This window comes from Rhamphochromis longiceps, linkage group LG12 (assembly GCF_057381845.1).
Source record: "Rhamphochromis longiceps isolate RC_006_pf linkage group LG12, R_longiceps_female_GT1.1, whole genome shotgun sequence".
In the NCBI taxonomy this organism is placed as follows: domain Eukaryota; kingdom Metazoa; phylum Chordata; class Actinopteri; order Cichliformes; family Cichlidae; genus Rhamphochromis; species Rhamphochromis longiceps.
In genome coordinates, this window is record NC_140568.1 from 37,114,683 (window position 1) to 37,142,669 (window position 27,987).

General features: G+C 38.6%; 1 protein-coding gene across 1 annotated transcript; it reads left to right on the forward strand.

Moving 5' to 3' along the window:
- On the forward strand, positions 1-27,981 carry jak2b (Janus kinase 2b). Its single transcript, XM_085426140.1, has 24 exons — positions 1-498; positions 3,289-3,525; positions 4,023-4,146; positions 4,254-4,371; positions 7,005-7,150; positions 8,295-8,586; positions 10,128-10,247; positions 10,410-10,567; positions 14,790-14,901; positions 15,257-15,443; positions 17,604-17,728; positions 17,938-18,069; positions 18,772-18,859; positions 19,819-19,946; positions 20,166-20,304; positions 20,502-20,653; positions 20,791-20,941; positions 21,408-21,544; positions 21,669-21,858; positions 22,109-22,233; positions 22,336-22,508; positions 22,626-22,743; positions 24,983-25,096; positions 26,738-27,981. The coding sequence occupies exons 2-24, from the start codon at positions 3,294-3,296 to the stop codon at positions 26,843-26,845; spliced, it is 3,369 nt and encodes a 1,122-aa protein (XP_085282266.1). The 5' UTR covers positions 1-498; positions 3,289-3,293; the 3' UTR covers positions 26,846-27,981.
- The last annotated feature ends 6 nt before the right edge of the window (positions 27,982-27,987 follow it).

Below are 27,987 nucleotides of genomic sequence, written 5' to 3' on the forward strand. Positions count from 1 at the left end.
GCTTGTTGACTCGCCTGAGCTTTGGTTTCGCTGTAGCTACGGCTGGGAAAGTAGCTAGTCGTTCACTAGTTAATGTCAATAATGTAGCCCTCGTCAAATGTTCTCGTACAAAGAGATGACGGTCTTTAAATGAATTTCGTGCTGTCGGGCAAGTCGTACGCACGCGCGACGTTGTTTGAGTTAACACTGGCTGAAGTTAGAAGATTGTGAAGATAACAACTGAAGTTCCTCCGGAGTGATATGAGTAGCGCTGGGCTGACCAGAGGTAGCCTAGCTTGTGTGGCGAGTTAGCCAGCCGAGTGCGACATGGAAAAAACAATATTTCCAAGTGGCTTTAGGCCATAAATGAATTATTATTTATTCGGACAGCTATCAAGAACCGGTCTTACAAAAACCGAAGCAGAAGTGTCTGGCAGTAGCTTTCCCATCCTGGCTGCACTGCTGGCCTAGGTAACTAGGAGAAAGCTACCTAGCTGCACGTCTGGCCCCTCAACCAAAGTAAGTGTTTACACTCGTAAATTGTTCATTGACATGGTTGTACGGTTCACTTTTAAATACTGGAGTTGCTAAATGCATTTATATACTTTATTTGCATGATATCTAAGCTAATATGGGTGCGTGTCTTGGCTGTTAGCGCCAGCTTAATTAAACTAATGAAGCTATAGCTAACGGTAGCACGCAAGATCATGGCCTTGGTGACTTTGTTCTGAAGCCAAGTTTATAAAATATCACTGGATATGCCCAGTCGCACTATCGATTTGTGACTTTGCTACCTGTCACATTTGGGTTAATGTACTACGCGTCCAGAAATTCTGTAGTATCATGTAATCCTAATAAAAGTTAGAGAAATTTAGGAGTCTTGAGGAAACAATTATTGCAGAACCTTGTCTTAAATTATAGGAGATGGTATATGTAGCCAAACCCCCTTTTGCTCAGTGTATTTGCACGTCAGAATTTATTAAAGCTAATGTCATGGGTTTCCTCTTTCTCTCTGGGAAGTATCAAACTGCATTCAAAGTATTTTTCTTTTGCTTACAAACCAGTGTAATTTTAAATTAATCATGTAAGTGGGGAAAAAAATAATTTATCTAGAAAAATGCTGCGCTTTCACTTTTTCTAGTTCCTTTTAATTTGAGCTTTTGTTTTCGGTTAGCTGTTGCAGTTTCTGTAAATGAAACTTTAACAAGCATGTATTGCTTTTTTTTTCTTTCTTGATGTTTTCTGAAATAAATCGTTTGTAGGTAGGTCTAACTGTAGTCAGCCTTGTTTTCCAGTTGCTCTTAAGCAAATTTTTTTTAGTGTCAACAATAATGAAAATTACAGAATCAATGTCAAAACAAATAAGAATCTATAAATTCTTCCACAAGAAAAAGTTAAACAGAATTTGTGTATAAGGTAGTGTCCACAATTTAAGCAATATGAACCTGAACTTAAAAGTTACTCCTGCTGTTTTTTTTCCCTGTTGTTCAGTTTAATTGCATCCGCTTTGATTCAGTGATGTCAAAAAGTGACGACAAAGGAAAGGGAGTTATTTATACTCCAGCATAGTTCCACTTATTTTGTTATAGCACTAGTCACTTGAGCAGAGCTAATTTCTGTCATTTCTTTGCTGTTAGAAGTTTATTAACAAATTTTATTTTAAATTGAAGATGTTTAGTGTTTTCGTTGTCCAATAAAATAAGCACAGGACTGTGATAATGGCCTATTTATACATCCTATTTAACCCACAATCATAAGCTATTTATAGTAGGTTTTAATTTTGTAAGAAGTACCATAACACTCATAATTCAGCTCTCAATTTGATTAGGGCAAGAGCAGTAGGGGTTTGCGGATTAGCAGCTGTTTGAAAGACGATTTCCTTATGCTGCTTTGTTGTGGCAAAGTGCAAATTGTACTCATTTTAGAGCTTTAATATCTACAGTCTTTACTATTTAAGTGTAAGTAATTGACAAAAAAATGACTTCTACGTGTAAAGGCAGCCATTGGTTGAATTAGATATACAGCTTTTATAATCTTTCTGCCCTGACAATGGTTCCCCTGTACTTCAGCTTTATGCAACACGTTTGATAACAGTTTATGTAAAAGTTCATTCCATGTACCATAATCAGAATATTGAATTTATCACAGAGTGCTTTAAAAAAAGGAGACGAAAAAGAAGAACTCTGTATCATTCTGTATGCTGACATGTCACATTAAACTGATTCTGATTCTGTCTGATATCTTTTTTCCAAGCGAAGAGCCAAAAGAGGTCGTGTCAGTATGCTTATGCTCGTTTAATGAGAAAACAGGACAAAAATTTTCATCAGTGCTTCCAGCCACCATTGGTATTCCTCCCGATTCCTGACTTTGACCTCCTTTGTGTGACTGTCTTTTTAAGCCAAGTTTTAGTAAGATTACCATGTTTAGTGAAAAACGTTGTTTAGTGATAAAATTAATGACGTAAAATCCAAAAATAGTATCTCCTGATTCTTTTAATGATGTCCCCTACATCAGCCATAACATTTTATCATAGTTTATGCCAGTCACTGTGAAACATTATTTCAGAATATCTTTGAAAATTTTCAGGTTTTAGTCAGCGTCACAGATGTCGAATTACTGTCTTTATTAGATTATCAAGTAATATTTTAAAAACTGCTGATTCTGGTCAGTGTTCTCCTTTTGTGCTACTTGTGTGCATCATTTGTTACAGTAGACTATAAAATTTTCCTGTGCCACTGGGTTGGTATGTCTGGGAAAGCTCAGTTGTTGGTTTACGTCATATCTGACCAATTTAAAAACAACAACAACAACATTGGTTTCACTGGTAGTTCTCCTTTCTTAAATATGAAGTCCCTCAGAGGTCTGTACTGGGTTTGTTTTTTTGTTGTGCTACCTGTAGGTCACATTAGTCAAATAGCATTTAGTTTTGCTACCATGCTGATGACAGACAGCTCTTTCTCCCAGTAAAATCCACTGATCCAACTATCCTCAATAACCTTATTTTCTGTCAAATGTTAACAGACATTTTTTTTTCATTTTATTCTTTTAATGTTTAGATTTTTATGTCAATTTTAAGTTATTTATTACAATGGAATCACACTATCCTAGTCATTCTTTTACGTACACTTTTGTTTGCTTTGTCAGTTTTAATTTATGGTTAAATGGTTTTTATATGCATCTTTTTTATATATATATATATATATATATATATATATATATCTTTTTTTTATGTTTCTGGGAAACATTTTGTAATGCTGGTTTTGATGGGTTCTATACTAATTAACTTTACTACTATTATTATTACTGAAGGTTGTATGCTGTTGATGGCCTCCCTGCCAGCCATGGACACTGTGACAGACACATGTCCAGTGGCGCACCAAAATGGGACTGCCCATCGGGAATCTGCAGACACAAGACCAGCTGCTGTTGTTCTAAGGCTTCATTTATATCACACCAACCAGGGAGTGGCCGACGGCAGCTTTCTAAGCTACCCACCTGGGGACTATGTAGCTGAAGAGCTGTGCATAGATGCGGCAAAGGCATGCAGTGAGTACTCACGCTGTGCAAGTCTCCATAAAGAACTCCCATTCATGTTTTTTTTTCTGTAACTTGGAGCATAGATCCCAAGATAAGGTTATCAAGAGGCCACAGTAAAACCTAATAACAGAAAAATTGGTAGTTTGTTCGCTCATCTCCATGCTGTGTTTAAACTTTGCCTTTATTGTCTTTAATGATAAGAAAAAATAAAGTTGCTTAGCTTTGTACTGTGTTCTTTTTCTTTTTAAGAGGTAAAATTCATCAACAGTATGGCTTTGCAGAGTGGGACTACACTCACCTGTGCATTGTGCATCTGATGATAAAACAAACACAAATGACATTTTAGACAATCTTATTGACCTTTTTCACTTTTTACTCTATGTATCCTGAGGCATAGTCCTCAGAGCTCCCTCTAAATAAAGCATTCATTTGTTGTTAGTTACCTAATTGAATATAATCCAAGTTTACAGAACATAATGTGCCCTCTCATTCTTTCGTCACTGTAGGTATATCACCACTTTATTGCAGCCTTTTTGGTCTTTTCCGAGAGCAGGATCACTTGTGGTTTTCACCCAACCACATCTTCCAGCTTGATGAGACTGCATCTGAAGATGTGTTTTTCAGAATACGGTAGCATATCTTATTTTGCCTCTGCAATTTCTCTTGTGTCTTTTTGAGATTTAAAATGAAAACGTCTTAATGACTCTCTGCATTTTCTTTCTAACCTGTTTTCACAGGTACTACTTCCCTGGTTGGTATAGTGGTGGGGCATCCAGGGCTTATCGATACGGAGTCACAAAAGGTTCAGAAAGCCCCGTCATTGATGACTTTGTAATGTCGTACCTCTTCTTTCAGGTAAATGCTCTCACCTAAACCCCAAATAGGTTAGAAGTTGATTGTTTATATGTAGGTTAATTTAACAAAAATATTCAAGAGCAGCATTTATTACCAGTAATGTAGACAACGTGTTAAAAAATAGCAGCTTTTATCCTTGAAGTGCAGAGCTATGACTTTGGTAGATTATGAGTTAGGTCACATGTTTAAATGATTTTTTTTTTTCCTCATTACTCAGGGATACATATAAAGATATGAATAAGAAACTAAGATACTGGTGTATTTTATTCTATTCTCTCTGATCTGGCAACTTCAGTGTATCTCATTATCTCCCTCACACGAAAGAGAGAGATGTGACTGTAGTGTTAGCATTTGTATACAGCAATTTACCCCTCTGCATCTATGAAACCTAACGTGAAAGCAAGTTCCTTACTTGCATTTCACAGATATTTCTCTTCTGTCACTGTCCAGAAATGTAACTGGCATTTAAGGCCTATTAATTAAGTCAGTAAGACAAAGAAAAATCCTGTTATTGAAAGGTACAGTTAGGGTACCAGTAAGGATCAATAACAAAACCAGTACCTGCTACTGTATGTTTTTGCTGGAAATTCACAGGTTTATTTAAATATTACTCTGCATTGGGTACTTGCATTTGTTTTGCTTTGTTTAGAATGAAATTGTGTTATATACAGTTCATTTTTTTTAACATTAAACAAATGAAAAATATCTATTTAAGAAAGAAAGTGACAAGTGCAGTAAACTTTATCAGAAGAGTCCTCGAAACTGTACAGCCAGTTAAAACAATTAAAAAAAATGTAATGTATAGTGACCACAATGTAATAGAAATATTTCCAGGGTAGGTGAATGGTTATAGTTTAAGCCTACAATGTGGCTGAAGTTGAACTCTGCATGAATTTAGGATTATGTGGAATTATGGCGATGGAAGTCTGTCGTGGTGGCCCGGCAAAACCCTAAGAGGGAGAGATGAAGTACCACCCAAGAGGTCATTTAAATATGTTAGTGTGTTTGCAGCCGTTAAAGCTATTCTGTATGCTTGCGTTCATTTATAGGATATGTTAAACTCTTTGTGGTCTAGTCAGCTTACAGTCTGTGCTTCTGACAAGAAAGTTGATAATTTGTAAAAGGGCAAGACCAAAATGAGGGGGCATTGTTGAATTTTAGAATTTGCTGTCATTTTAATAAACCCTTTTTTCAGTGTTGGGTGTAATAACAAAAAACTGTTTTATTGAAGACACAATAACAATAGTTTGTAATTGGTGCCCAATGCCATATGTTAAAAAAAAGGGTTGAACGTTATCTTGTAGTTTTGCTCTTGTTTAGTGTTCACACTGGCTTCTTATTACAGTCAAAACAAGAGCTGCAAATATGACGCCAGAGGGCCTCACGGGAAGCTCATTCATTGGTCAGTTGTGGTAAAGAGCCACCCTGCATAATCAGTGTTTGATCCAGTCACTGCAAGCAACCTATGTTGTACCTAACTTTTCTCTAAACTGTTAGGGTCAGAAGGTGACAGAGAAATATTTGTACATAGGGGAAAAAAAAAAACAAGGCAAAGAGAATGGGAGGAAGAACCTTGACATGAGGCTGTGATCAATAAAAATATAAATTTGAATTAATTTTAAATTTATTGTTGCACATTACTGAACACGGATAGCATTGCCTGCTTTGGATTAACACCATAACTGAGCTTACAAAAAATGAGGCAATTGTTTGTAAGCCTGGTAGTGATTGTATGGTCCATACCCATTTTAAATATCAGTCTTTTGTGTGCTTTAATAGGAGCATATCCTGAGATTGTTGGTTTAATTAAAAACTGTCACACTTGCTTAGAGCTGTGCGATATGACCAAAATCTCATATCCCGATATAAGACATCTAGCGTCCGATAACGATATAAATCACAAAAATGTAACATTTTCTGTAAATTCTGTGAATCTCGGGCAGCTCGACTTGCATGAATTGTTTCCAGCTGGGCGTCGTGTACCTGGAGTCGAGTGTTTTTAACATGCATGAAACGATACATTTTTAGACATAAGTTGTAACGGCCGCCGTTTTCTTTGTGAGTATTTATTACACGTGTGCTGCGGGGAAAAGCCTGTTCTAACGATTGAGGCTAAGCTTTATTTTTTTTAGCACCTGACGGCTCTTTTTTGCTTTTCATCTGTAAATAATCTGCATACTCTTTCACGTGATTCAGTTTATTTTGAAAAGTCTCAACAGGATCTTGAGCTTTATTGTGAAAGGTTTATGTAGAAAATAAACAAGCAGACACGCGATGGTTTTACCGTCGTTAAGAAAACAGGCGCTTGTCTGTCCATAGTGTGGTTATATTAAATATAAGAGAGAGAGAGAACTTTAAGAAATTAATATAGCCACTACAGTGACCAAGTGCCAAAACGATGAAACAAATATTGCCGTAAGCAGTTTATTTTGCGACACCACGAAACAAACGATAGCGTAAAATGAAACGATAGACTGTTTTTATATTGTTCTATCGAACAGCCCTACACTTGGTATACAGGAATTACTTAAGTTGAGTTACGGTAGACTTGAAAATATGGACAGACAGCAGTACACTCACCTGAACGTTAGCAGATACAACTAACAATGATTGGTATTTTTCTCTCATCGCAGTGGAGGAATGACTATCTGAATGGCTTGGTGAAGTTTTCCAACTCCCATGAGACACAAGAAGAGTGCCTTGGTTTGGCTGTACTTGACATGACAAGATCAGCCAAAGAAAAGCAGCTGTCGCCTCTTGATATATATCACTCTATAAGGTACTTAGAGTTGCTTTTATGGGTTTTATCTGTTTCACTGCTACTAATTGATTTCACTCGTGTTGTGCATCAATAATGCTGACTTGCCTTAACAAAAACAGCTGTGAAAGGAATTTGGCAAATTTGCACCAGGTGAACATAATTACTGAGGCACCTATAGACTTAACCTCCTAGGACCTGGTGTTCACATATGTGGACCACACATTTTGGGTTATTTAGACCAAAATACTCAATTTTGCTCTACAGGTGCCTGATATCCACTTACGAGGAAATTATACTGCTACTGTTCTATCGAAATTTTAAACGAATATCCTCATATGTGGCTCTTATTTTTCTTAAAAACAAAAATAAGGTAAAAAAAAAAAACCCAACAACTGGTAATTCTTTGTTTTTACATTCATCGGGCCCCAATATGCCCAAATATCAAACAGAAATTAAAAATGCATGTCATGGAAGACTTCGGGTCTTAGGAGGTTAAACATACAGGAGCTACTCAGCTATGAAAGTCCATACCATGAAAGTCCATACCATGAAAGTCCATACCATGAAAGTCCATACCATGAAAGTCCATACCATGAAGCTCCTGGCGCAGAGTTTTTGCTGAGGTTTGGAGCTCTGCATTTATGGAGTCAGCAGAGAATCTGTGACTTTTACAGCACCTCAACACTCACTGACCTCACTCTATAGCTTTATGCTGTCTGCCACATTGTGACTGAGTTGTCATGATTTCTGAATGCTTCCACTTTGCAATAATTTTACATAAGGTTGATTATGGAATGTTTAAGAACAAACTTATTGCGATGGTGACATCCTAGTAAAGTACCAAATGGGAAATCAGCGAACTCTTTAGAACCATCTATTTGATTACAAATGTTTGTAAAGGCAGACTGAATGGCTAGATGCTTGATCAAGTGAACATTTTGTGGTCATAATATTATGTGGTGTTGGCCAAAACCTTTGTCCATTTAGTGTATTTGAACTTGAAACATCAAAGAACAACTCTTTAAATTTGTGTTGCTATCTTTTATTTTATAATTTTGTACAAAATATGTGGAAGTGCAGAGCTTTTTTTTGTGAGACATTTAAAGGATTCATGATACTTGGCATATCACGCTGACATGAGAATTTACTGAATCTCTTTTAGCTACAAGTCCTTCTTGCCAAAGGACATGCGAGCTCAGATCCAGGACTGCAACTTCTTGACACGTAAACGCATCCGCTTCCGCTTCAAGCGCTTTATCCAGCAGTTTAGCCAGTGTCGGACTACAGTTCGTGACCTTAAGCTTAAGTACCTCATCAGCATGGAGTCTCTGGAGAAGTCCTTCTATACAGAGACCTTCCAGGTCAAGGAGCCATCAGGCGTCCAGCGCATCATCCTGGTGGCAGCAGATACTGGCATACAGTGGTGTCGGGAGTTGAGTAAGGACTCGGAACAGGTTGGTACAATGAGTACTACTGTGTTAGTGTATATTTTGGAAGATAAAGAAACTGACGTTTCACTGGAACATCTTTTTTGATAGTCCTTGAGGTAACAAACAAGTGTTTAGATTCTGAGAAAACAGATTTAAACTATCAACTCCACCTAGGTATCAGTCAGTGCAGCACATGCTGCTTTCTTTGTAAAAGGGCCTTAATGCAGCATTGAATTGTTATTGTAGTAATAGCCAGGTTTCATTTGACGTAGACGTGACGTCGACGTAAAGCGCGAAATTTGACTGGCGGTCGGAAGTGAAAAAGATAAGCGCAAAATCACAGACAGACAGTACGCAAAATGCCTATGTCCTGTTGTGTTTACGGATGCTCCAGTAGGTCGACCCGAGAAACTGATAAACGGTATTTTAGGGTACCAAAAATAGCCCAACGAAGAGGAGAAAAATGGAAAATTCTAACCGAAAAACGTAGGAAAAAATGGATTTTAAATTTACGTTTACAGTCGGGAGGAGCAGAGTCTGCCAATGCCCGTGTCTGCAGCGACCACTTCGTCAGAGGTAATGTTATGTTTGCAAACGAACTTATTAGCATTAGGTTGTCGTTACATTCTCGTTTACTTAGTGCTTTTAAGTTAGTAGTCTAATATTGACTTGATTGGGACTATAGGCTGTCCAAGTGCTTTGGATGACGAAGAGTCGGAGGACTGGGCTCCGACGGTCAATCTCGGCTACGAACGAAAACCCAGATCGGAATCAGTTCTCAAACGAGAGAAAAGAATGAAGCTTAAGGCAGAACAGCATCGATGTGCAGAGGCGATTTTGGATATGCAACAGACGGCTGAGAGCCCGGATTTGAGCCTACTTAATTAGGCTACTAACCCTGCCATACAATTGCAATGAGCTGCAATCACTTCTCCATCCTCCTTTGCAATTACCCAAGTCTTCAGAGGTGTCTCGTTAGACCTCTGAGAATGGTTTACCTTGAAACAAACAACTGTCACTCTAACGAAGTCCTAAGGATGTGGCATGTTTGTTGACGTTAAAGCCGCTACCGCTAACTGTTAGCGTGTTTAAGATAAAGCAATATAAGAACAAACACTCACCCTTGCAAACACCAAACTGTATCCATCACGGAGACGTTTTGTTCCAAGGTTGTGGACCCACCCGCTGACAAAAACATTGTACGCCTCCAGACTCTTGAAAGCTTTCATTTGCTGCCTAGTGTAGTAAGAAGTCTGGAGGACCAAGTAGTTGGTGATATCCACAGCCTCGATAGTAGGCAAATCCTTTACTTCTGTGGTGTATTCGGACATTTTCAAAGAATACGGATCACATCCGATATATTTTTTAACTATCTGTTTATATCTCTCCCGAGAAACGGGGTCTAAAGTTGCACAATAGCTGCTCTCCTGACTCTCCACAGTGTCCTCCATGTTTACTTCCGCCCTCCACTCAAAAATCGCGCTGCCTCCGCACGTCATCAGAACCACGTGACCGCAACCCAACTATTGTTTCTTTTAAGTTCCTATGTTACACTGTTTTGCCAGGAACTACAGACCTTGTGTGATTTCCCTGATGTCACCAACATCAGCATCAAACAGGCCAACAAAGACGGCACTGCAGAGAGTCGGGTGGTTACCATTAACAAGCAAGATGGCAAGAATCTGGTAATTTCATCTTATAAATCTATTTCTTTGTAGACTCTCACCACAGCCATCACCTAAGTGTCTACTCATGCCTTTTAATATACCGATAAATTCACATTTCTTTGTTGGTTTGTGTGACACAAATCAACGATGTGGTCTGTTACATTTTTCTTGATATTTTAGGAACTGGAATTCCCCAGCCTGCTTGAAGCCCTCTCTTTTGTGTCCCTCGTTGATGGCTACTATCGACTGACCACAGATGCACATCATTACCTTTGTAAAGAAGTGGCTCCCCCTAGGCTGGTTGAGGCCATATCTTCTCATTGCCACGGTCCAATCACGTATGTAAAATATTATATTGTAACATCGACATGTGTAAGAACTTCCCCCTTAAAAAAATCCAGCTTGAATGATGTAAAACACGATGTATTTGATGTTTTATTCATTTATATAGGTGAATAAAATTTCCCACTTGCCTTGTGGGCAGTCTTTATCCTTCAAGCTTGGGTCCTCTACTAGAGGCTTTGGAGCTCTAGTAGAGCTGGACGGCGTCAACGTGTTAGCGAGCTAACCACGCTAACGAGCTAACCGCGCTAACGACATGCAGCCCGGAGGGGCTGCACGGCCTAAAATCCTTTCATTTTCTCAAAACTCGACAGTGCGCCTTATGTATGAATTCTGGTTGTGCTTACTGACCGCGAACCGATTTTATGTGGTACACAGCGCTCAGCAATCTGTCAAAAAATGTTTTAATATGACTTTGCTAAGCTACGGAGCTGCACGGCTTGATGTCGGAGGATTACGGCTACCGGGGAGGAGCCTCGCGGAGTGATACGTACTGTGTGTGTATAAGGACCACAAATGGCACCTGTTCAGAGACGTGGTGCAGCTGTGAAATCTGTCTCTTTGTTATTATGCTCAGCGTCTATTAGTTTACATTTTGACTGCACAATTGTGAGCTTTTTGTTATGCACAAAAACAACATTTTCTTTTTATTTATGGACCATGATTATTTAATAAATGCTGATAATTTATTTTTGAGTAATTTCTTCATGTACATCTACGCTGTATGTAAATAAAAGTGCCCGTGTGACATCTGGGACACAGTGTGACTAAGAACTCTCTTTTTGTTCTTAACTTATGGCTTTAAAAAAAAAATCGAGATATATATCTTATATCGCCATCCAGCTAAAAAATATCGAGATATGAATTTTGGGTCATATCGCCCAGCCCTAATGGCCTTGTTCCTCTGCTTGTCCAGTTGGTTAGTCATCACCAGTTTGTCTGTCTCTATCTGGAATTCCCACAGGATCTTAGTTCGGTTATTCTCAACCACCCTATTTTGACGTTGGGACTTCCAGGCCATACTCTGATTTTCCTGTATACTATGCCAGCCACTTGGTTATGGCGTTCCGTATATGCCCTGCCTGCTAGCATCTTGCAACTTGGTGCAGCAGACTATGGATCTTGTGATCAGGTCTAATTGCTGTGCTGCCACGATTAGTGCCTTTATGTAGTCTTTCAGTCAGCTTTGTCCATCCATTAGTAGATATCAGCTTCCACTTCCATCTGGCGGTGATACATGCTGTGTAGGGTTCTCTCCTTCCATGATGTTTTCTGTTCTTGCTTGGGTTTCTGCTGCCTGAGGTATTCACTAAGCATGTGAGTAGTTGTAGCCATCTTCCAGATGAACTCATGGATGTTTGCTATTTCATGCTTGATCGTGGTTCTGACACTCACTGTTCCTCGCCCACCTTCCCTCCATGCAGGAAACCTTCATGAATAGTAACAAGCTTTCTTGTCTTGATGTCAGTGGCTTCCATCTTCTACTTTGCCCAGCTTATTATCCAAGCAGGGTATCTGATCACCAGCTGGGCATAGGTATTGATTGCCTAGATCTTGTTCTTCCCGTTCATCCTCAAGACTTGCTTTAAACCTTTGCACATATTTGGCGATTGATGCGACTACACTTCTTCAGCCTGAATGGCATTCAAATGTTGCTGTAGATCCTAGTGGTGTTGATCAATGAATTGATGTCTTGTTTGCTCTTGACATACAGCTTGATGTCATCCATGCAGAGGAGGTGGCTGACGTTTAAACCATTTCGTAGACTATAGCCTGAGTGAGTTAATGTTAATGATCTCACTGAGGACTTTTAGGCCTATGCAGCAGTGGGGACTGTGTGTGTGTATTTAATAAGATTATTTATTTATGTTTAAGTCAAGGCTGTAAGACCTCAAAATTCTTTAAAGCAAGGTTTTGAAGTTCTTCAAAAGTTTTAATGATACACTTCACACCACAGGCTGCTCGAAAGAAAGTGCCTAATGATTCAATTAAAAAGTGGTTATTTTCTGAGTTGTCCTCTATGTGTGAGCAGAATAGTGGTTTACCCCTTGTGTTACTGGCCTTTATGTTTGAGTGATTCATTGGTCAGTGTTAAGTGGCCTAACAAACAAAAAAAACATTCCTCTGAAATTGTTAGATACAAAGACAACACTGTCAATGAGTGAAAAAGCAGCCAATGTTCAAAGAAATCTTTGAAACACTTTCAGAATCTTGGAGACCATTTTCAAAATCTACAAGAAAGTCTGGCTCCTTAGAAACACAATATTCAGAAATAAGGGGTGGCTGCAAGATTTTTGCACAGTACTGTATTTTGTAGATATGGGTGATCAAAGAAGTAAAACCACTTAATATCATCTTATGGGGAACTGTCCTTGTCAGTTTACTTTTTAAATCAGACTGACAGAACAGCCAGTCTCTAAAACAAAAAGGCAAACCTATATATTATTCTTTGTTTCTACAAAAACCGCTCCTCTCCTTTCAGCTCAACAAGTGTTTTCTCAGTTAATTCTTTACATGTATAATCTTTAAACATTACCACTTTCACCAGTCTACAATGTTTCAGAGTCGGTCATTAAACTCAGAGCATATGCAACACTGAGCATGTGTAAGTTTAACACTTGCACATTAGCAAAGCTGTTTCCCAGTCTAGATTTACATTATGCTGTTAATGAGAAAGACAGAGACAACTGTGTGTGTGTGTGTGTGTGTGTGTGTGTGTGTGTGTGTGTGTGTGTGTGTGTGTGACTATAACAGATGGATGGATAATTTCATGAATATTGATATTTTTGTCATCTTTTTTTTTTTTTTTTTTTTTAAATTTTCTGTCATCGCAGGTTTTTGGCTGATGCTAAATTGTCAGTTTAACAGCAAATGGTAATAATATATTTGCGTGTGTGTGAAAGAGAGTGTGAGATAATTCCTAGATGTTTAAATATGAGTACCGTAAATGTCGGGCTATAAGCCGCTACTTTTTGCACAAGCTTTGAACCCTGCGGCTTTTAGTCAGGTGCGGCTTTTCTATGGATTGTCCGTGATTTTTGTCATATCGTAAGACGATTTGTTTTGTGTGTTCCGCTGTTGTACGGCACTACGTTGCCTGGCGGAAGGATCGGGGTTCAAGAGTGGTATGTTAGTCACATGTCCGTCCGCCAGGCAACGTAGTGCCGTACGAAGTAGCGCGAAAAACAAACTTCAAAGTAGCGCTACGCATTCAGCGGGAGGCGTGGATGATGAGCGGCGATAAACTTGCAAGTTATGCCCAAAAAGCAAGTTATGCCCAACTCCACCGGTGGATTCTGACAGCGTGGAAAAGTGTGAAAACATCCACGATCACCAACGGATTTTGAAGGGCTGGACTGCTGCATGATGGAGAGGAGGACACCGCCACGGCCCTTCTGAGGGTGTTCGACTCTGACACTGACAATGAGGATTTCTTTGGTTTTGAAAGTGACAACGAAGGAGAGAAGAAGAGTGGATGACGAAGCCATCCTGAGCCTGTTTGTATCCGACACTGGAGAAGAGGACTTTGGTGGTTTTAGTGCGCAGGAAGAAGAGAAAGATGGTGGTGAATGACTGACTTTTCTTCTTGTTAAAGCTGTGTCACTGCACCTGAGCCTAAAAGGTAGTCCGAATCTATTTTTCTGGTGTGCTGTAGGTTACTGTTATGTACTACATGTGCAAATATGTACCCATAACTTGTTTTTCAAAATATTAATAAAAGTGATGTCTCCAAACAGCCATCTCTTTCCTGACAATTCCCTTTGTGCATATTCTCTTACATATGATAAGTCAACATTGAAACACCTGCGGCTTTTGGTCAGGTGCGGCTAATGTATGTACAAAACAGGATTTTCCCCTGATTTTAGCTTGTGCGGCTAATATTTAGGTGCGCTTTGTAGTCCGGGAAATACGGTATTTCTGCAATTTGAGCCTGCATTATGCTTTTATTGGAAGTGTGTTTGTTTTAGGTTAGACTAAACTAAAACAAACACTTAGGTGTTTTACACTCATAAATAAATATGGGTATTTAAAATGTTTATACTATTGTGTTCCTATTTAATGTTTAGTAATGTGGCCAAAATGTAGACAGATTCCTTTGGCAGTTGGAGTTTATATATCCCACTTGTATTGAATCCCAAATATGATGTCAATAAAGGCTTTCTAACTGGTAATACTGCATTTTCCTCCATCAATTTTATTTTGTTGTTTTTCTTGTAGAATGGAGTTTGCAGTTAATTGGCTTCAGAAGTCTGGAAACAAACGGGGACTGTACATTTTGAGATGTAGCCCAAAAGATTTCAACAAATACTTTTTGACTTTCCCCGTTGAGGTAGGTGACACTCAGTTGTGGTCTTTCATTTCATTTTTTTGTTTGTTTGTTTGTGTGTATTGCCCAAATGTGACATAAGAGTCCATGAGTGGGTTTGGTCTGGCAAATTGGCTGGCTAGATTTTTAGTTTCTAGGTAAGTAACTTTCATACATTCTATATTTATCTTTTAGATTAACTTTTGTCATGTTATCACATTTGTTGTTGAAATGCACCAGTATGTGTTTATTAATACCTACTAATTCTTTCTGGTATTGTATTGTATTATTGTGATGTCTTTCATGATTAAAGGATTCTAGGTTTACATTAAATTCATCATTGAAATGGTTAATTTGGTGTCCTCTTTGCGTTTGCCAGGTGTATGATGCTATAGAACACAAGCACTGCCAGATCACCAGGTCTGCAAGTGGAGAGTTCAACCTCAGTGGAACCAAAAGAAACTTCAGCAGTCTGCAAGAACTGCTCAGCTGCTACCAGAAGGAAACAGTGCGCTCAGACAGCATCATTTTCCAATTCAGCAAGTGCTGCCCTCCTAAATCCAAAGGTAAAACTAACAGAATCTGGATTTGTCCAATTTAGGTGCATGTTAGCAGAGCACAGATGGTAGATATTGCATCAGAAGGATTTTGTGGAGTCTGTAAACTCCACAAATTGTGATGAATGGAAAATGTACTGTATCCTGAAAGGATAATGACTCTATCTCTTCGCATTCGTTTATAAGTTAACACATTAGTTCTTTCTAACCAATGGAAATTTAAATAAATTTAACAAATGTATTGGGCAGGGATGGTCAGGCTGGTGCCTGTGATCATTGATGACATTTGTTTTGTTTTGTTTTTTCAATTCAGTACACAACTAGCCTTGGTAGTGTGTGTGAAACTGTATAGTTTGTGATTAGTAGATTCTATTTTGTGACTTGGTGGAGTGTTTCTCCCACTTAAAATGCAACTTTCCGATGAACAGAATCAACGTTCTGGGATTTATTTAGCTGGCCGGTTGAGCATGAATCAAGACATTATATTGGCTTGTTACAAGTTAAGACAAAGGATTCAAAAGAAACATTCAAGTGTTATACTCATTTTAAGTATGTATACTTAAAATGTATACATAAAAAAAAAAAAAAAAAAAAAAGTATGTAAAGAAAACAATCTTTGGCTCGTCTGTGTTACACGTCAGTAGCGTACACTATATTGTGTATTCGGTAAAAAGTAAAAGTTGCACTGTTTGAGGTGTGCTCGTTGCAGCACAGGTACAACATTAACTATCAAAGGTGACTGTTTTTCATTTCCAGTTTATGTTGCACTGCTTGTGTTTTTAGTACTGTTCGGAGTTTAAATGGCAAGTGTTTGCAGAGATATCACAGTCCACACAAACTAGAGGTGATCATGGGAATCTGCTGGCACCAAAGCAAGCACAATGAGGTTTTTGGTGCAGCACCCACTTTCTGACTGACTTCACCGCTTGTAAACTGGTTGGGGAGGACACTTTTTTTTTTTTCCCTAGTGACTACAAGTTTCCACGAGGTTGCTGGTGTCTAGGCTGTAAATCTTGATTTCATAGTCTTAGCTTTTGCTTCTGTATTTGTCATTAGTTGTGTGCAAAAACCCTAAACTTTATATTTAATGTAGAACAGTTGAAAACAACTTCCCCATGTAAACTATTCTGTTGTATGTTTTTGTGGAGTACCAAATGAAATGTCCATGTCACATTTGCCATGCATTTTGAAAAGCTGTAAATGAGGTTGTGTGTGTTCTTTATTCTGTAAAGGTCACAAAAGTACTAAATTTGATTTTCTAGCAATCTTATACTACAGAAGAAAAATGCACGAAACACAAACTACCAGGCAGGATGACTCAAAGGTGCCTCGGTCTTTGTCTGCTTTCATAATTCTACCACAAGTCTTTTTCCCAGAAACTGATGAAGAAACACAGCATGGAACTTCTCGAGTCTTTGTCATCAGTTCCCGTGCTTCTCTCTCAGTTGGATTGTTACATTTTATTGCAGGATACTTAGTAAATAGTTTCTTAATAATAATACATTTTATTTGAGGGTGCCTTTCTAAAACCCAAGGTCACCTTACAAAGAGAAAAAGACGTCAATAAAACAGTAGATTAAAATAGATTCTAATGAATTAAAATACAAAAAAAAAGCAAAATACAACCACAAACAAAATTAAAAAAAAACAACAACAAAAAAACCAAACACGATTTGACAGCAAGTAAAATCTGTATTAAAGCGAGTAAACCAGTTTAAACAAGTAGGTTTTGAGTTGTGACTTGAATAAGGGAAGGGAATCTATATTTCTTAAGGCTGAAGGAGGTGAGTTCCACAGCCGAGGAGCAGAGCGACTGAAAGCTCTGTGCCCCATAGTGATAAGCCGAGCAGAAGGAACAACAAATTGAGTGGCAGATGAAGATCTGAGAGAGCGGGAAACTGTGGTAATATGAAGCAGATCATAGAGATAAGGAGGGGCAAGGTTATGAATACACCTAAAACGTAAGTGAAAGTATGCAGACCGGGTTATGTAATTAATGTGAGACTGAAATGAGAGAGTACTGTCAAGTATAACACCCAAACTCTTTACCTGCGTGGAAGGAAGGGGGAATTTTCAATATTAATGGAGAAACTGTGAGATTTGGTTAAGGTAGAGGCTGTGCCAACGAGTAAAACTTGAAAGTATGTTTTCTTTTCTTTCCAATAACAGAAAAGTCGTGCCTCCTCGTGTGCAGGAGCAACAAAGGTTCAGAAGTGCCACTGTCCCCATCACTACATCGACACAACATCAGTCAAATGGTGTTTCACAAGATCAGGAAAGAAGATCTGGAATTTGTAAGCTTAGTTTACATGTTCAGAGCGTTTAATATGTCTGTATGCCCTCATTTATCCAGTCATTCTTTACATGAATGTTTCTAATGTTCAGCATTATTATGTTATAGTATTGAATTGCTATACCTTTATAGGATACCCTCCATATTTTCACCATTAAGTTAAATGTGCTGGTGTTATGAGTTTTTATACAATGATGATCTTTCTCTTAGATGGAGAGTCTCGGTCAAGGGACTTTTACGAAGATCTTTAAAGGGGTTCGAAAGGAGCTGAGAGACTATGGAGAGCACCAAACGGAAGTAGTCATGAAAGTGCTGGACCAGGCCCACAGGAACTTCTCTGAGGTCTGTGGCTTTTGTGCATGTTTTGCTTACAGAGGCGTTGATTTTTGTAAATTTGTGTGATTGCCCAGATTTTCTATTATATTTACGTCGGGGGGCATAACAAAGGCTTTGACTAGTACTGGTAGTTAGTTGAATTCATTTTGTGGTGTGCTTTAGATCATCAGCCTAAACACTGGAACTTTACACCACCGCTCTTGAGTCCCTTTACTGGCATATTTTAAGGAACTCTTTAACGGTGGAAATTTCAAGCAGGAGCCATGTGACTTCTTTTCATAAGCTTTTCCTGCTTTATAAAAGCATCATTTGGCTCTATTTTTTTGACTGTTTGCTGGAGAGGGTATCTATTTTTAATTTTTTTATTTTGTTGCCTTGAGTCACTTTTTTTTTTTTTTTTTTTTTTTTTTCTGGTTTTGGGGTTGGTTTTTTTTTTTTTTTAGAAAGGGGCAGAAGTGCATCATTGTAAAGGAAAGACAAAAAAACAAGATAAAACAAGATCATAATCATTGGAAGCCCTAAATTTAATTTGATTATTCATTGCACAGCCTTAGAGTAGGAGGTATTCTTGGAGTAATATTGGAGCTTATCTTAGGTTTTGTTAGACAAATATAGCTAAAACACTGACGTAATATAGTTTTGTTTGGGGGTATTTTTTCCATCAGCAAACAAATATATATTTTCTTTTTTTTTTTTCTTGTCCTGCAGTCGTTCTTTGAAGCCGCCAGCATGATGAGCCAGTTGTCTCACGTACACCTTATTCTAAACTACGGCGTTTGTGTCTGTGGAGAAGAGAGTAAGTTGTCTCAGTACCTATTTATTTGGCAAACAATTTGAGCCATGTCATTAAGCCTAATGTGCCAACTATGCACCATGCTTTACCACAATCTTGACCGGCTGAACTTGGCTGTTCATACATCCTTGAGAAAGGTAGTCCCAGAAATCCATATGCAACGGGGTCAGTCGCCAAAATTCCCACATCTTACACATGATCTTGTCGTTCGACTTTAACGTTAATACTAATTAGTACTTACAACCAAGTACTGATTAGTAGTACTAGTAATACTAATACAGAACTTTTTAATGCCAAAACCCGTTTTTGCTGAGCTAAGAAATCAGTAAATATTTCAATGTAAACTAAGGTTTTGTTGGTTGTGTAAATCTTCAAGAGTCAACATGTTTATTTAACAGCCAGAAGTCCACTGTGAAGGTTTTAAGTGAAAGTGTTTGTGGGGAGTACATTTGGACCTGGTTGGACTTTGGGCTAAAGGAAAGCTACCCTCATAGCTTTCATAAGCTATGACATCATTAAACACTTGACCAGTGGCTTTATGGTGTCAATCGCCAGCTGTTTCTGAGTACAGCATGATGGTCATTTTCTAAATGATGGTCGTTTAGAAAATGTTAACAAGCCGCTGCCGTATGACTGCAATGTCGCTGAGTTTTTAAACCAGATCTGTTTACTTGTTATGTTAAGATGACGACTGGAAAAAAGATTGAGGCTTTAAGACGAGGACACACTGACTGATAAGTGACAGCCACTCTTTATATATACTCAGTGGGTATATATTAAAAACATGTATCTAAACTGATTGTAATGTAAAACCGAGCTGTAGCCCATCTGAGATTCTGTTAGAAACATTCAGTTCCTGAATTTGGTTTTTGTAATAAATCTATAAATCGCTGTACTGTACAAACCATAATTCCCACATCTTTAAGTCATTGTATTTATTTTTTTTAAAAACTTCTTTCCAGACATCATGGTTCAGGAGTATGTGAAATTCGGCTCACTGGACACCTACTTGAAGAAAAACAAGAACTCTATTAACCTTCTGTGGAAGCTTGAAGTGGCGAAGCAGCTGGCCTGGGCCATGAACTTCCTGGTATGAAAATATGTGCCGCTTCATTTTAGGTCATGTCATTGCTAAAATATTGATAAATATAGATTTCTTTGTTGCTTACAGCTGTTTAGTACTGAAAACATTTTTTTTTAAAAGAAGTGAAACTTTAAAACTAAAGTACATTATAAAAATAAATGTAAGAACATAGGAAGTGTTTTGTTAATAAGAAAGTGTGATAGCTTCTCTTTTCTGTTCCTGTAGGAAGAAAAACATCTTGTTCATGGGAATGTGTGTGCAAAAAATGTTCTCCTGATCAGAGAAGAGGATCGGAGGGCTGGGAACCCACCTTTCATCAAACTAAGTGATCCTGGTATCAGCATCACTGTCCTGCCCAAAGAAAGTGAGTTTGTCCGTTGTGTCGAAGATCAGCAGGGGGCAGTAGATAGCTAGTTAATATATTAATGTAACTGCAGTGAGCTTTATTACTTTTTTGTTACAAAAACAGAGCTAAAATGAGTTATTTGCTGTCTTGTTCTGCAAGCATTTGGTAAGTGAAGAGCTAAAAGTGGAAGGTCAAATGTTTTTGTCTGTAATCAGTTCTCATTGAGAGGATCCCTTGGGTGCCCCCTGAATGTATTGAGGACCCTGCCAAACTGAGTCTGGCTGCTGACAAGTGGAGTTTTGGCACTACACTGTGGGAAATCTGCAGTGGTGGTGATAAACCTTTAGCAACACTAGACAACTCCAAGGTAAAGCTGAGTGGCAACATGTAAAACATATATTCATATATATTGTTTCCATATAAATGCATGCTAATTGAAGAGTTGCTTTAAGTCACTCCATCTGCATCTGCACACCGGCATTAATCCCCAATTTTCTGTCCTAGAAAACCCTGTTTTACATGGATCACCACCAGCTTCCTGCACCAAAGTGGACTGAACTGGCTAATCTGATTTCTAGCTGCATGGACTATGAGCCCACATTCAGGCCTACGTTTCGTGCCGTTATCCGTGACCTCCACAGCCTCTTCACACCAGGTTGGTAGACGCCTCAAAAACTAAACTGAAGTTGTAAAAACATAACCAGAAACATGAATGTAGTATCTTCTGGGTCACAACATTAAAAAAAAATAATGTGGAAGTGCCTTAAATCTGGATTCTAGCTGAAGGCCACCAGATGGATATAGCTGTGGATGCAAAAAATAAAACAAACTTCCGGTTTCATAGAAGTGGGTCATATTGAATGCAAAATTAAGTCTCTTTTTAAATCTTGGTCATCCGTAGTATTTACCCTGGGGTCGGTCTGCCTGCAGTTTCACTGTCAGACTCACCCCTCCACTTCACAGCTGGTTTTTACATGATCCTGATGACAAAAAAAGAGATTTCACAAGTGTCCATTATCCCTCAACTATGATTCATGCCTGGGGAGGCCAGACAAGTCCAATGTCTTTTCCATCCAGACACAAGAGTTTTCTCCTTTCTTTCTTTCTTTCTTTCTTCCCAGACTATGAGTTGATCGTGGACAGTGACATCCTGCCAAATAGGACAGTGGGCTCTGCGTGGGCATCTGGTGGGTTTGACAATCAGGATCCAGCTCAGTTTGAAGAGAGACACCTCATATTCTTACAGCAGCTGGGCAAGGTATGATAAATGTGGAAGTTGAGGTATTTTTGAACAAAATGTGCATTCAAAAAGGATACAGTACAATTAAAAATCAAACTATGAATAAACAACGACGGCTCAATTATTTGTTCTTCTGTTCAAGGGAAACTTTGGCAGTGTGGAGATGTGTCGATATGACCCACTGCAGGACAACACCGGAGAGGTCGTGGCCGTGAAGAAACTTCAGCACAGCACCGCAGAGCACATGCGAGACTTCGAGCGGGAGATCGAGATCCTAAAATCTCTTCAGCATGAGAACATCGTCAAGTACAAGGGTGTTTGCTACAGTGCAGGTACTTTTGATCAACGTCTCTGTAGCTTGGTTTTTCTCTTACAGAAACAAAGTAAGCAGGCTGTTTTACATTTTCATTAACTAAATGCATGGTACAAACATTTTCTACTTTTTTATCTTATGTGGGAATGGAAAAAATAATTCTACATACATATTTCTTAGTATCCTCCCCCCAGTGTGGCTTCATTATGTCCTCCTACAATTCGGTTACAGATGAGCATTTTGTATTTTGGAAATTTTCCTTCCTTCAGGTCGACGAAACCTCCGTCTCATCATGGAATATCTTCCCTTTGGAAGTCTGCGAGATTACCTCATAAAAAACCGAGAGCGAATCGAGCATCAGAAGCTTGTCCATTACACTTCTCAGATCTGCAAGGTACTGCAGACATGGCCAGTTTGTCCCTTGTTTGTTCGTTTTTCTGACCAGTTAAACTAGTGATAAAATATAATTGTTTGTTTTTGTTACATCTTTACATAGGGTATGGAGTACCTATCAAGTAAGCGGTATATCCATAGAGACTTGGCAACACGAAATATCCTAGTGGAGAGCGAACTCAGAGTAAAAATCGGGGATTTCGGCCTCACCAAAGTCCTGCCTCAGGACAAAGACTACTACATGGTGAAGGATCCTGGAGAGAGCCCCATATTCTGGTCAGAATATGTTTGTTTTTTAGAATTTAACTGTGATCCTCTTCTCTATTTTTAGTTTAGTATAGCCTTATAAATTAACTTCAGAGAAATCTGGTGACCTGGTGTGCTGCTTCACAGGTATGCCCCCGAGTCTTTGACTGAAAGCAAGTTCTCTGTGGCGTCGGATGTCTGGAGCTTTGGAGTTGTACTTTATGAGCTCTTCACCCACAGTGACAAGAACTGCAGTCCTCCTGCAGTAAGTAATACATCATACATACAGTGCATTTCAAGTTTTTATGTGTGTATAGAAAGAAAAAAGAAAGTAACTTTAGAGTTTTAAGAGCACATCTCTGTGTGCATTACCAAAATCCACTCATTGCACCCTGACATCTAACAAACAGATCAACATTCCATTTTTAGCAGGCAGTATTGCCTTTTGTCTTTTGGGCATTGCACCATAGTGGTTTTTTTATTCTAGTTAATAGTGGAGTAGTGTTGTGACCTGACTCACACCTGGACAATCCTTGAGTCACACCCTTCAGGTTAACTTCATAGCTTGTAGGAACATCGGTTAAAAAAGGTTCTCATGTTGAAAAAGGAGTGTGTGGAAATCGCCTCAAAATCTTTGTGAATTCAGATTTTCTTTCAGACCTAACAGAAATGAGCTAGTCTGCTGTTTTGAAGTAACAGGTACAACACAATACATAAGATGGTGTTCAGAACGCACACATATCAGATATGTATTTTGTTTTTTTAATTTTACACCTGACCAAACTAAACATTAGTTTTCAAGGAGTTTTCATATGCCTGGAAAAATGGAGCAATCATATTTAATCCCCTTCATAAATGCATAGGGCAGAGTTTCAGGTTTATATCTGTGTTTAAATAAAGTTTTCGTTTAAAAGTAATTTATAATCATTCATGGAGGTTTGTTTTCTTTTATGCCAATATATATTCCAAGTGAAGCCCTAGTAAGCTATATAAGAGTTACTACTAGTAGGTGTCCAAGGGGGAAAGAGTATGCTGATAGTGGCCCCGTCAACAATCTGAAACAGATTGGAAGACATTTTGTTTAAAAAATGCAAAAATTAACCCCATCAAGAGGTCTTTTTCTCTCCACCTATACAGCAAAAAAAAAACCAAACAAAATAAAACAAACTGGAACACATGCTGTTAGTTTTAATCCATCAGTTATTGAGTTAACTAGTTAGCTTGTTTATGATAGTGAGTAGTGAGTGAGTATATTACTGTCTAAACTTGGTTATTTTGATATCCAGCTTGAGTGAAATAAAATGAACTCAGTTAATTCCTTTAATCTATTAAGACAGAGCATTTTTACAATAGCATTTAGTCATCGCCAAAGGCTCATTGTGAGCCAGGAAATCCCTTCAAACACAAAAATGCTAAATAAATTTGAAGGAACCCCCTCCAACTGAACAACTGAACAAATACGTCTTCACAGACCTGTCAGCATGTGTCTTTTGGAGAATGCATGCCTTTAACATCATGCAGTGATTCATACTCTGTAAAAAAAACAAAAAATCATAACATTTGAACCCTGACAACAACTGAAAGGTTATCTGACTGCTCCAGGAAAAAAAGAGGCTCTTTTTCAAATCAAATCAATTTATTTATATAGCACCTTTCACAGGATAAAAACCACAAAGTGCTTCACAGTAATATAAAAACAGAAATACATAAAATACATCAATAATCAAACATACAGCACAAATCTAATTAAAAGCCAATCTAAATAAATGAGTCTTAAGCTGCTTTTTAAAAGAATAAATGCAATCAAGGCAACGTAATAATGGAGGGAGAGCATTCCACAACCTGGAGGCCACTGCTCTAAAAGATCTATCACCTCTGGTCTTAAAACGAGTTCGTGGGACTACCAACAGCCTTTGATTAGATGATCTCAGGCTGCGAGAGGGAGCGTGGGGTTCTAAAAGATCAGAAATGTAGGCAGGGGCATCACAATTCAAAGCTTTAAAAGTCAGCACCAAGATTTTAAAATGAATTCTAAAATGTACTGGGAGCCAGTGTAATGAACTGGCTCCCAGTTTTTCGTGTCTTAGTTAAAAGCTTTGCAGCAGCATTCTTTTTGTTTCTCCCTCCCTCACCTGAAGCATCGCTGAGTCGAGGTGTGCACATAAATGCACTTTCCAGGTAGAGCGTCTGTTTCCAGAGAGCCCGAGATAGGATTCTTTTTTTCTTGGGGGGGGGACATTATTTTATTAAAATTAATCATTAAAATTATTAGACGTTTAAGTGTATTTTTTATATTTTAGTTATACTTTGTTGATTCACTAAGTGACTTTATATTTTGTAAAGGAGAGGCTGGTTCCAGTCATGCCTAGTCTTAGATTAGATTTCAGTTTGCTTTATCTGTAAGGATATTCTTGCGCTTTCTCAAGAGCTTAAGTTTTATTTAGCTTAAGTCATATGGTGAAAGCCAAGCTATTTGAAACATTTTTTCCTCTCCTCCTGCTCAGGTTTTCATGGCCATGATGGGGAATGACAAGCAAGGACAGCTGATTGTCTATCACCTCATTGAGCTCCTCAAATCAGGCAGCAGGCTGCCTCAACCCCTGGGATGTCCTACAGAGGTATCATCGTGCTCTGCTGTTTGTTCTTTTGTTTTGGGGTTGTTTGTTTTTCTTGTCAAGTTATCAGCCCTAACAAATTTCGACCAGAACATAGACAAACTGATTGGACGGCTTTATTCCCAAGTAGTTGCTTAGTTACACATCAAGCAATTGTATCTTTAAATTGAAGTCATGCTTTTCTCTGCCACTCTATTAGGTACTCCCTGCCTAGTACTGGGTTGTATGCCCTTTTGCCTTCGTGGTTGGCCTAATTCTTACAGTAAACTCAGTCATGTTAGGGGAATGAGTTTGACATCATTAGAACTCTGTAACGTGGTCTTATCATGCTCTGAGCTACTATTACAAAATGGGTACTAGAGCAGGGCGATATGACCAAAAATATTTATCACGATATACATTTGAAAATTTGTGATAAGGATATAACTGACGATATAATTGACACTAGACAAAATACTTTACAACTCCACAACTTTATTAGTGCAAAAAACCCCATCAATGTATTTTCACTTAAACAAGTAGCTGTTTTTTATGTGCATTAAAGTTATATAAAAATGTAACAGTGCAAATTCCTTGCTGACAATCTAACCAAAAGGCATTTCCAGTGGAAACTGGCCGGCATATCCTCAGCATAACCATGTATAATATCCACAAAACTTAAAAAGAGGTTATACACACACACAATACGGTAATATTATGTTGAAGCACAGTACGTATCACTCCCCGAGGCTCCTGCCGTAATGCTCCGACAATCCATCAAGCGGTGCGGCTTCGTAGCTTAGCAAAGTCGTACTAAAACATTTGACAGATTTTCGAGCGCCGTCTAACACATAAAATCGTTTCGAGGTCAGTAAACACAACCAGAATTCATACATAAGGCACACAGGATTATAAGGGGCACTGTCGTATTTTCCAAACAACACGGTAATAACGACGACCGGCTAGCATGCGCTACCAAAAATAGTGCTTTGTTGTGTATCTGACGGACGAAAGCTAAACCAGTTCCACACCACTGAAGTTGCAGCACTTTTACAAACCACTTCTGGTTCATCCGTTTCATTCAACAATCCACTTTCGCTCTTCTCATTCTGCGTCACCGCCATGTGCGTATGTAAACATAGGCACTGCGCATGCGCGTTTTACCCATATTCTATCACGATATTTCATTTTCCTATCGTTGCCCAAAATTACACCGGTATTACCGTGAACGGTATGATATAGCCCAGCCCTAATGGGTACACTGTGGTTGTGGCTGTGAATGTTATAACTTGAGTACAAAGCAGCATAGGAGTTTGAAATTGATCCCATAGATGTGCCTACTAGGAGGCTGAGGGAAGCACTGATGACTACCAGTGGTTTCTGCAGGTGTGTGACAATCCCAGCCTGTCTGGCATCAACAGCTGTGCCACATTCACAGTCACTTAAATCATCTTTTTCCCCATTCTAAGTTCAGTTTGAGCTTCAACAAGTTGCCCATTGAGAATAGTTTAGACATTCAAGAGTTTTGTTGTTAGTCATCAGGAAAATCAACAGAAATCCTTCTGAGGATTGTTATGACTCCGTTTCCATATCAGGAATCAAATCACTACCAGTAGTTTTTTGTTTGTTTGTTTGTTTATTTGTTCGTGTCCTACTCTTTTTCAGATACATGAAATCATGGAGGAGTGCTGGGACAAAGACCCTGGTTTGCGCCCTTCTTTCAAGGAGCTGGCCCTGCGCATCGACCTGTTCAGGGACAGTAAAGCGTTTTAAATTCACCCAAAGTGCCCTGCTCCTCTTCACCCGAGATGCTCTTAATGTTATTGCCCTACTTGTGGCAAAGGGACAAAGCCCAAAGTGAGGTCCTTCTCCTGATGGATCCCAGCATGTGGCAGAGCAGCTTGCAAATGGAAAAGTTGAGGTTTGGAATGAGAGCCTGCTTATAAACTAGTGCCTTTTAAGCAAGGTGCCCCATGTTGGCCCACAGCACAGTGGAAATGGAGGAGGAGCTTGGACGGTTTGAAAGTGGAAGGTGATGTTCCTGAATTCTGAATCTGTTTGGTCAAATTTGTAACAGAAAAGTTTTGAGGTGTTAGACTGTGAGTAGACTGTTGCCAGGCCTAAAGCTACAGATGCTTGTTGCGAACAAGTTTTGTGTGCAAGCGTCTGTTTGTGTGAGAGTGAGTGCCTGTTGTGTCTATACAAACAGCTAGCAGGGCTAGCTCTTGCCATTTCTTGTCCTTGTCCAACCAGAGAAATAGACAAAAGCTGTTTTTCTATCTATGTTTGTATATACCTACAGTATATTTGTGTATATATGTCCAGTAAAATTTTATAATTTTGTAAAATTAAACTAAATATTATATTTGAACTGCCATGTTATTGTAAATGAAGTATGTGCAAAAATTACTTTAAGAATTGTTTTGTTTGCAATGTAAGAGGTTGTATGAAAATTAAACGGTATAATTCAACTGTGTATATGTTATGCAGATTTTTTTTGTGTTCAGTTCCTTTTAACGCCATTTTTCAGCATAAAGTATCGTGCTGTTAATAGGGCCAGTTATTGGATAGTGACAAATGAGAACCTTCCAAGCAACAGCAAAAAATAAATGACTGAAGATTCACAAACATTTACACCAGTGTCTTTGTCAATAACCCAGGTAAGAAAGTCACATAAAGCTGATTCTGGAAAGAAGTCGCTTGGAAATGTTGCTCTCACTGAAAATGCTGCCTTGAGATGAAGGGATCATCTGAGATTGGTGTCAAGGTGATTAGTGGATGTGTTCCCCAAAGTCTTTGATTCCCTGTGTGCTGTTACAGATTTTTCTCTTAAGATGTGCTTCACATGGCTCTCTAGATTAGACTCTGCTGCTACTCATACAGTACTTTGTTCTGATTTTGTGACACCAGCAAAA